This window comes from Arachis duranensis, chromosome 2 (assembly GCF_000817695.3).
Source record: "Arachis duranensis cultivar V14167 chromosome 2, aradu.V14167.gnm2.J7QH, whole genome shotgun sequence".
Classification (NCBI taxonomy): domain Eukaryota; kingdom Viridiplantae; phylum Streptophyta; class Magnoliopsida; order Fabales; family Fabaceae; genus Arachis; species Arachis duranensis.
The window spans coordinates 38,446,561-38,456,578 of NC_029773.3; the positions used below are offsets into that span (position 1 = coordinate 38,446,561).

Consider the following 10,018-nt stretch of genomic DNA (forward strand, 5'->3'; position numbering starts at 1 on the left):
TAAATGTCCTATTTATACTAGACTAGCTCCTAGGGTTTACATGAGTAAGTAATTGATGCATAAATTCACTTCCGGGGCCCACTTGGTGTATCCTTGGGCTGAGCTTGATCAATCCACGAGTAGAGGCATTTCTTGGCGTCAAACTCCAGGTTATGACGTGTTTTGGGCGTTCAACTCCGGATCATGACGTTTTTCTGGCGTTTAACTCCAGACAGCAGCGTGTACTTGGCGTTCAACGCCAAGTTACGTCGTCTTTCTTTGAATAAAGTATGAACTATTATATATTTCTGGAAAGCCCTGGATGTCTACTTTCCAACGCCGTTGAGAGCACGCCAATTGGAGTTCTGTAGCTCCAGAAAATCCATTTCGAGTGCAGGGAGGTCAGATTCCAACAGCATCAGCAGTCCTTTTGTCAGCCTTCTTCAGAGTTTTGCTCAAATCCCTCAATCCCTCAATTTCAGTCAGAATTTACCTGAAATCACAGAAAAACACACAAACTCATAGTAAAGTCCAGAAATGTGAATTTAACATAAAAACTAATGAAAACATCCCTAAAAGTAGCTCAAACTTACTAAAAACTATATAAAAACAATGCCAAAAAGCGTATAAATTATCCGCTCATCAGGCCCCATGAAGTCGATACCCCACACATCAAAGATTTCACAAAAAAGCATGTTTTGTTGGGGAATTTTGTTCTTCTTAGAGATATTACCAAATCTAATGCATTGGGAACAAGATTTGCAATAAAGAGAAGAGTCTTTAAGAAGAGTTAGCCACCAAAATCCACAATCAAGGACCTTTCTTGCCGTCCTTTGAGGTCCGTAATGTCCACCTCCCTCGGAAGAATGACAAGCATCCAAGATTGCTTGGAATTCGGTTTGGGGAATGCACCTTCGCACTACTTGGTCCGCTCCACATCTCCAAAGATAGGGATCATCCCATACATAATATTTGGATTCGCTTTTCAGCTTATCCTTTTGATGTTTGGTGAAATTAGGAGGGAAGGTGCGTGAAACCAAGTAGTTTGCTATTGGAGCATACCAAGGAATAACTTCTGAGATTGAATGCAAGCCTTCTAGGGGAAAGGAATCATTGATAGGAGCGGTATTGCCGTTTGTGTGTTCAAGGTGACTTAAATGGTCCGCCACTAAATTTTGCGAACCACTCCTATTTTTAATTTCCAAATCGAATTCTTGCAACAATAGCACCCATCGAATCAATCTCAGTTTTGATTCCTTTTTGGCCAACAAATACTTCAACGCCGCATGATCCGAATACACTACTACCTTAAACCAAGAAGATAGGCTCAGAATTTATCCAAAGCGAAAACATTAGCCAATAGTTCCTTTTCGGTGGTAGTGTAATTGGATTGGGCTCCATCTAGTGTTTTTGATGCATATACTATGACATAGGGATTCTTACCCTCGTGTTGTGCTAACGCGGCTCCTACCGCATAGTTTGAAGCATCGCACATTATTTTGAATGGCTGATTCCAATCCGGCCCTCTTACGATAGGAGCTTGTGTCAATGCCACTTTAAGCTTGTCGTAAGCTTCCATGCATTCTTTACTTAGATCAAATTCAATGTCCTTTTGCAATAGTCGAGAGAGAGGCAATGCTACCTTGCTAAAGTCCTTGATAAATCTCCGGTAAAATCCTGCATGTCCAAGGAATGAATGGACTTCCCTCTCGGAGGAGGGATAAGGCAAGCTAGATATAACATTTATTTTTATCGGATCTATGGAGATGCCTTCTTTGGAAATAATATATCCTAAACCAATGCCGTGCCTAACCATGAAATGACATTTTTCAAAATTTAAGACAAGGTTTGATTTAGTGCATCTTTCCAAGACTTTTTCAAGGTTGTCCAAGCAATGGTCAAAAGACTCACCATACACACTGAAATCATCCATGAAAACTTCCATGCATTGCTCTAGAAAGTCCGCAAATATGCTCATCATGCATCTTTGGAAAGTTGCCGGTGCGTTGCATAAGCCAAATGGCATACGCTTGTAGGCATCAGTTCCAAAGGGGCAAGTAAATGTTATTTTTCTTGGTCTTTAAGAGGAATGTGTATTTGGAAGTACCCCGAATAACCATCTAGAAAACAATAATGAGATTTACCGGCTAGTCGATCAAGCATTTGATCAATAAACGGTAGTGGAAAGTGATCTTTTCTAGTGGCCGCATTCAACCTTCGATAGTCTATGCACACCCTCTAAGAGTTTTGCACCCTTGTTGCTATAAATTCTCCGCTCTCGTTCTTGATTGTAGTTACTCTGGATTTCTTTGGCACCACTTAGACCGGGCTTATCCATTCACTATCCGAAATGGGATAGATGATGTCCGCTTTTAGTAGCCAGGTGACTTCCTTTTTCGCAACCTCTAAAATAGTTGGGTTGAGTCGCCTTTGAGGTTGTCGAACGGGTCTAGCTCCTTCTTCAAGGAATATTCGGTGCTCGCATACTTGGGGGTTTATTCCCACTAAATCCGCCAAACTCCACCCTATGGCCCTTTTGTTCTTCCTCAAGATGCATAGCAACTTTTCTTCTTGTTGAGGGTTTAGCTCCATTGAAATGATCACGGGGAGCTTGTGGGCTTCATCAAGATATGAATACTTTAGGTGGGGTGGTAGTGGCTTCAATTCTACCTTTTGGTCTTGATTTGGAGTTTGAATTTCCGGATGGTTCGGATGGTGTAATGTGTTTGCTTCACTTGGATCTTCATTTGTGTCTTCAATCATGTACTTCTCATCCAACTTTGCAAAGTGCACTTCGGCAACAATGTTGTCAATTGGGTCACACCGGAATAGAGAATGATTCTCCGGTGGATGTTCATTGCTTCTTCTAGGCTAAAATTCACGACTCTCCCATCTATTTCAAATGAGTAGGTTCCCGAGTAGGCATCTAACTTGAATCTAGAGGTCCTCAAAAATGGTCTCCTAAGTAGAATGGATGATGCCCTCTCGGACTCGCTTGATGGCATCTCAAGAACATAGAAATCAATCGGAAACACCAACTCTTTTATATTTACCAACACATCTTCCGCAACACCCGTCACAGTTATTATGCTTTTGTCCGCTAGAACAAATCTTGCCATCGATCTCTTCAATGGTGGTAGCCTCAATACCTTGTAGACGGAGAGGGGCATAATGCTAACACATACACCGAGGTCACACATACAGTCTAGAAATTGAACTCCATTTACGGTGCAAGTGACCATACATGGGCCCGGATCGTCATACTTCTCGGGCAATACTCCCATTAAAGCGGAAATAGAACTCTCCAATGAAATAGTCTCTAGCTCAAGAATTCTATCCTTGTTCATGCATAAATCTTTAAGGAATTTTGCATATTTAGGTACTTGATGGATAGCATCAAAGAGGTGGATGGTTACCTCAACTTTCTTGAACATTTCTATCATTTTGGGGTCAAGTTCCATGCGCTTCCTAGCTTTCTTTGCAAGTGTCGGAAATGGGATTGGTTGAGCAATTTCTTCTTCCACGGTTCCCTTATTCTTGGGGACCTCACTTGTTGGTTGAGTTTCTTTATCTTCAACTATGACTTGTGGTGCCTCCTCTTCTTCTATCTCTTCTATCTCTACTCCCTCCTCCTCTTGAGTGATTATGATTGGACTTAGGTCCTTTGCCCTATTCTCCTTTAATTGAGTTTCGGATCTCAAGGTGATGGCATTAATGCCTCCCTTGGGATTGGGTTGAGGTTGAGAGGGAATGACACTTGGATTTGGGGGGGGTGAGGAGTAGGATTGGATGGTGGATCCATGCGTGCAAGAAGAGCTTGTAGTGTGGATGTAAGGCCGGTAAGGCCGGAAGCAAGTGTGGTTTGGAGCTCTTTTTGGCCTTGGAGGATAGTCCGAAGTGTATCATCTTGATTGGAAGAAGTGGGAGGGTATGTGAGTTAAGGGGCTTGTGATTGGTTGGGTGGTGGTCGTTGATGTGGTGGTTGGTATGTTTGGTAATTTCTTCCTTGATTTTGTTGGGCATATGATTGGTTTTGGGGGTATGGGGGTCGGTTTTGTGAGTTGTTGTTGTTCCTACTTCCTTGTTGGTGATTATCCCTCCAATTTTGATTATAATTGCCACCCCCTTGATTTTAGCTTCCTCCTTGATGGGGGTACCCTTGATTGAAATTACCGCCTTGTTGGTAGTACCCTTGATTTGGGCGGTCATAGAAGTTGTGGGTAGCCGCCAAAGTATTGTCTTCTTGAAGACATGGGCATTCATTCGTGTAGTGGGAATAGCAAGAACAAATGCCACACACTTTTTGAGGAACTAATTGTTGACTATATTGTTGAGGGGATGGTGGAGGTTGATGTTGGTAGGGTTGTTGTTGATAAGGTTGTTGTTGGCCCAATTGGAGTTACTTTAGGATGTTTGTCATTTCTCCCAAGGATTTGGCTAGAGCGGTGGTCTCGCTACTAGTTGATACCTCATTCACGGTTTTTGGGAGGTTAACTCTTCTTCTAGCATGTTGATTGGACTCGGCTAAGTCACTAATGAGTTGCCATGCTTCCTCCGCCGTCCTATATTTAGACAAAGAACCATTTCTAGAGGAGTCCAAAAGAGTCCTATCTTGTTCTTGCATCCCTTGGCATATGTAGCCTAGCAACACTTGGGTGTCGATCATGTGATTAGAGCATGCGTCAAGGAGTTTGTTAAACCGTTCCCAATACTCACATAAGGGTTCTGTTTCGCCTTGTACAATGCATGAGATCTCCTTCCTTAGCTTGTCCATCCTTTCCGGTGGCAAGAATTTTTCTAAGAACCCTCTTCTAAGCAAGTCCCAATCGGAAATGATTTCACTAAGTAGAGTGTAGAACCATTCTTTGGCCTTATCTTCAAGAGAGAAGGGGAAAGCAAACAACCATATAGCAACTTCATCGGATCCTTCCCGTCTAGTTGTTGAGCATATACGATGAAAATCTTTGAGATGTCGAATAGGGTCTTGTGCGGGAAGTCCATCGAACCTAGGTAAGAGGTTAATCAAAGCGGTCTTGAGTTCAAAGTTTGCATTCAAGTTGGGATAAAACACATGAAGAGGTTGAAGAACATAATCCGGTGCACCCACTTCCTTGAGAGTAACTCTCCTTGGAGCGGCCATGGTGTTGGTACCTAGATCAAAAGAAGATTTATTCCCCGGCAATGGCGCCATTTTGATAAACGAAATTTAACATGTCGATATAGAATTCAATAGTGAATATAATCGCGAGTATAGTCCAATCGACATTCAAACCTCGCATCAAACAATTATACAATCTATAATTGAGAGTACTAGTCTTCCGAGTCGTCCTCCCTTGGAATTGCTAGAGAATGCATGTTATTGATTAGGAAGCTTTTGTTATGAATCTTTTGAAGGTCGGTGTATTAATAGCAAAAGTAGATGACAAACAATCAATATTAAAGGACTTGGCCTAGGGTTGGCATTAGAAATTCTATCTCTATAGTTTCCTTCAATGATGATAACAATTAAGCCTTGCTCCACTTAGTTGACCTCTAAGTATAGAGGAAAGTCAAGTGAAAGTAATTAGCTTGAATTACAAGTCTTAGCTTCACCCTAAGGGAATCTAATTTTAGTGCATCCCAAACCAATTAGCAATCCTTAGTTCTCAATCAACAATTGACATCTACTATTCAACTTTTCCTAATGGTCCAAACCCTAAGCCAAGTGAGAAACTTTTACTCCATAATTAGTATTGGCATTTTATCAAACACTTGATGAGCATTCATAAGAGCCATTAAGGATTTAGAATGAAGAATGGAAATGAAGAGATCTAGATTACACAATTATCTACAATTGAACAATCACAAGTAATGGATATGAAATTACCTCAATTCACTAGTTCCAAATCCAAGTAACAAAAGTAAAGCTAGATCCAAAGTGAAAGGATCAAAGAACACTAATTGAGAATATGAGAAGAGTAGATCTACTAATTGCATCAAAGTAAAAGTGTATTACAATGGATCTCACCAAGGAAAATCAAAGGAGAATCGTAATGGAGATTGAGGAGAATGAAATCCTAGAGAGAAGTTGGAGATTCTCTCTCTACCCAAAGTGTAACTAACACTAAGAAAATATCTAAGGAAATGTAAAATGAGCTAAAAGTCCCTTAACCCTTCAATCCTTGGTCTTCTTAAGCTTTTTCCCGCCAAAGCATTTCCCCAAAATGGGATCTCTAACTGTCTCCATGCTCTGGTCACGTGCTCTCTTAAAAATCATGTGAGACCATCGGCGCGTACGCGCACAGCACGCGCACGCGTCCTTGGGGCAATTGCAATACGCGCGCAAGCATAACCTACGCGGACGCGTCCAAGAGGATTATGACTTAGCCGCTACACGCGCCGGCTTATAGCTTGGCTCCTAGCTTGGCTCTTGATGGCGCACATTCACGCGGACGCGCCATGTGCGCGTACGCGTCAATGCTGAAGTTTCCAAAGCTTATTTTCTCATGCTCCTTTCCTTTGTACATACTTCCCTTCTCTCTTCTGGGTCATCCGTGCCCTATACTCTGAAACCACTTAACACACAGGTCACGGCATCGAATGACACCAAGGGAGGATTAAAAATATATCTAATTTAGTGCAAAATAAGCATGTTTTCATCCATGAGGAAAAATTAGGAAAGAAACACAAAGTCATGTATTTTCATACGAAAAGTGTGTAGAATCCTTGATAAAACCCTCGACATCAATACTGAATAAACCCTAAAAATGGGGTTTATCAGTCGCTCCCTGTAGTTGTAAGGAAGGACAAACTGTTGTCGCATGACCTTCTTCATCTTCTCCCAAGATTGAATTGGTGATTTTCCATTCCGTCTTCTCTTTTTGTCCAGCTCGGCCCACCAAACAAGGGCATAATATGAGAATTCCACAGTCACTAGCATTACCTTTTTCACATCAGAGTAATTGTGACACTGAAAAAGGAGCTCCACCTTTCGTTCCCATTCCAGGTAAGCTTCAGGGTCACTTCTGCCTTTACATTATGGGATGCGCATCTTGATAGCATTGAGGTTACTATCAACATCTTTCCGTGGTCCATAACGTCGGAATTTGGGCAAAGTCTCCTCCTCAGACTCCACAGAACATCTTCAACTAGGGAAAAAAGAATTGATTCGGGAATCCATGTCATCAAGACGCTATTCAATTCTTGCAAGGATTCCAGTGAGTGCGTCGATGCGAAAAGTTAGTTGTGGATCGGAATTTCCTTCGTTGTTAGCCATCAATGAGACTGTGAAAGAAAAGACCTCACAACACTCTTCTCATATGTATCACTCGGAGTAGGACACTTGTGTTTGCACTCAATATGTGGCTTTTATCTTCTGTTGAGCTCACCACTCTTGCCTTTTCCCACTCTTGGATTGCTTTAACAAGTTGCACTTCAAAAATGAGGAATTGAGACATGAAACTAAGATAATCTGAATGATAGAGACGTTCAACTTGATAAGAAAACAATCAAAGTATGTGATAAAGGAAGGAAACAAGAAGTGATACTAAGATGACAGAAACAAGCAAAATTGAATCCTAATTGGAACCAAAGAAAATTTGGAAAACTAAAACAAAGGTGAAAAAATTTGAAATTTTTTTTATAGTTTTTTTTTGCAGATGTTAACTTTAATATATGGAAGTTGCAGTAATGGAATTAAAGTAAAAATTTTTTGTTTTTTTTTTTTTGAACCAACTGAAGTAAATTTGCAGAAAATGAAGAGAAAACTAAAGAGACTAAGCAAGAATGTTGGAACGTGCGGATAAATAAGAATTTATCTAAGACCTATTACTGATACCAGATGATAGGAAAATTGTTAGGGATTAGGGGTTTTATCACAATAAATAAGAATTATTCAGTAAAGGGCATACCCAAAAGAACACCGCAGAAACATAAAAAGATAGATAAATGGGATTTTTCCTACTAGACCTCTAAGAAAGCTATTCTTAGCAACCTAAGTCACTAAAAGGGGCTCCCTACTAGACCTTCAAAGAACCTGTCCTTGACAACCTAGATTAGAGGGATGAAAACTGAAAAGAACCACCACGCAGATCACCTTAGTGTTGGATCCTTCAATCTTCTTCATGCAACAAGTAAAGCAAATTACTCACCTCACTTAATCACACAATAAAAACGTGCTAAAAGCAACGAAAAATTTATTCATCAAAAGTTATGTAAATGGTCTACCAAAGGTGTTTAAATAGGCCCCTAACAAACTAAAAAAGATAAGATAAGATTTTGAAATTTAAATCAGATTTGATCTTTAATGGATTAGATTAGATTTGATTTAAATTTTAAATTTAAAAAAAAAATACTACTAAACAAATCAGAATTAAACAAATCTTCTAACAAAACTTTAACTACAAAACAAAGGCCTAAATTTTCGAAATTTAATAATAAATTATGCTTCTCATTGAATTTGAAAAGCATTATTGGGCTTTTTACTGTCCTGACTTAACCCAATGGATTTTGCCCATTCTTCTTTGGTTAGAACTTTATGTAACTTCTTATGCATAAGTCCTGCCAAGTTTCCAAAGCTCTCTTTGAGTTTTTTTGCACGTACTCTAGTGATGGAGTCATCTGAAAATGTGAAATTCTTATTTTGTCCTTTTGTCTTAGAATGTCCCAATTATCTTTTTGAGCATGTATCATAGAATCTTTAGGAATCATCACCTCTTGAGCTTGTTATGAAAAAATTTTTTCAATCCACTCTTGAATTTGCTATAGCGAAATGATCTCAATTCTCTGCTGAGTTTGTTCAACAAATCCAGAATTTCATATAAGAAACAAAAACAAACTTAAAAAAAAAGATCTCCTTTAAAAATGACAAAAATCACAAATAAAAAAAATACATATAAAAATTATAAAAAATATTAAGTGAACACTTTATTTTTTAACTAAATTTGATATTTTTTTACATTTTTTTCGTTTTTAATTGATATTTATTGTTCTAATAAATTATTAAACTAATTTCATTAAATTTAGTTTTTAAAATAATTTGATCACCCAATATTATTTTAAAAAATAGTAGTGCTACGTTACCAACTTTTTATCTGCCAAAATCTGCCAACTTGAGTTGGGCTGGACATAAAGCCCATCTACTAAATAAAGCTACATTTAAGTTAATCATAATTTAATCCTAATTTATCACGTGTTGGTAATAGTTGGCAGATTCACTTTTGGTAACGTATACTTTTTCTTAAAAAAAAAAGAGATTAAATGGAATTGAGGATTGAAACGACAAAGTGTGAGTCTTTCTTTTTTTTTTTTTTAAATGTGATCTTCTGGCAAAGCTGAGATTAACAACCCTAATGATTTCTCCAAAATCAAATTAGGATTCCAAATACAAAGCTATGGCTTTTTTGAATTGGTCCCCGATTGCCTTTTCTGCCCCCTTTCGAATTACCCCCACACACACCCGCCCATCCTCATCACCGTTATCAACAACGATTAAACAATTTTTGAATCCCAATTGACAATTGTAAAATAATCCTAGTTTTAGAAAACAATTAAGGGTTTCTACTTTCTAATTTCAAACCCCCTTTAAAAAAGAAAAACAACAAGTAACGATTTTTCAGCCCATCACCCTCCAAAATCCCAAAAATGTTCCTAAACAAATTGATTAGGGTTCCAGTTTAGGAAAATTGGGGAAAAAAAAAAAGAATTAGGGTTTTTTCTGTTCTTAGCCCAAAACCACCTGAAATACCGTAACAACCACCAAGTGTCGATTTGGAGGCTGTGGAAATGGCGACGAGGGGCACGAGATCCGAGAAGGTTCGGAGAATTTTCCAGCAATTCGACGCGAACAGCGACGGTGGTCTCAATAGGGAGGAAATGGCTTCGCTTGTTGTGGCAGTGAACCCTAGGGTGAAGTTCAGCGACGAACAGATCAACGCCATTCTCGACGAGGTTTTCCGAACCTATGGCGATTTCATTGACGGAGATAAGGGGCTCACCTACGAGGGCCTCCTCCGAACCTACGACGACGGTGCCGGCGACGTGGATAGGGACTTCGACGCAC

At 39.4% G+C, this 10,018-nt stretch overlaps 1 protein-coding gene across 1 annotated transcript in view; it reads left to right on the plus strand.

The window, feature by feature from the left end:
• Positions 1-9,555: 9,555 nt before the first annotated feature.
• Positions 9,556-10,018, plus strand: part of LOC107474362 (uncharacterized TPR repeat-containing protein At1g05150) — a 2,799-nt gene continuing 2,336 nt past the window's right edge. The window contains exon 1 of the mRNA XM_016093982.3: positions 9,556-10,018. This exon is cut by the window's right edge and continues 2,336 nt beyond it. Coding sequence (XP_015949468.3) covers positions 9,742-10,018 — 277 coding nt within the window. The 5' untranslated portion in view covers positions 9,556-9,741.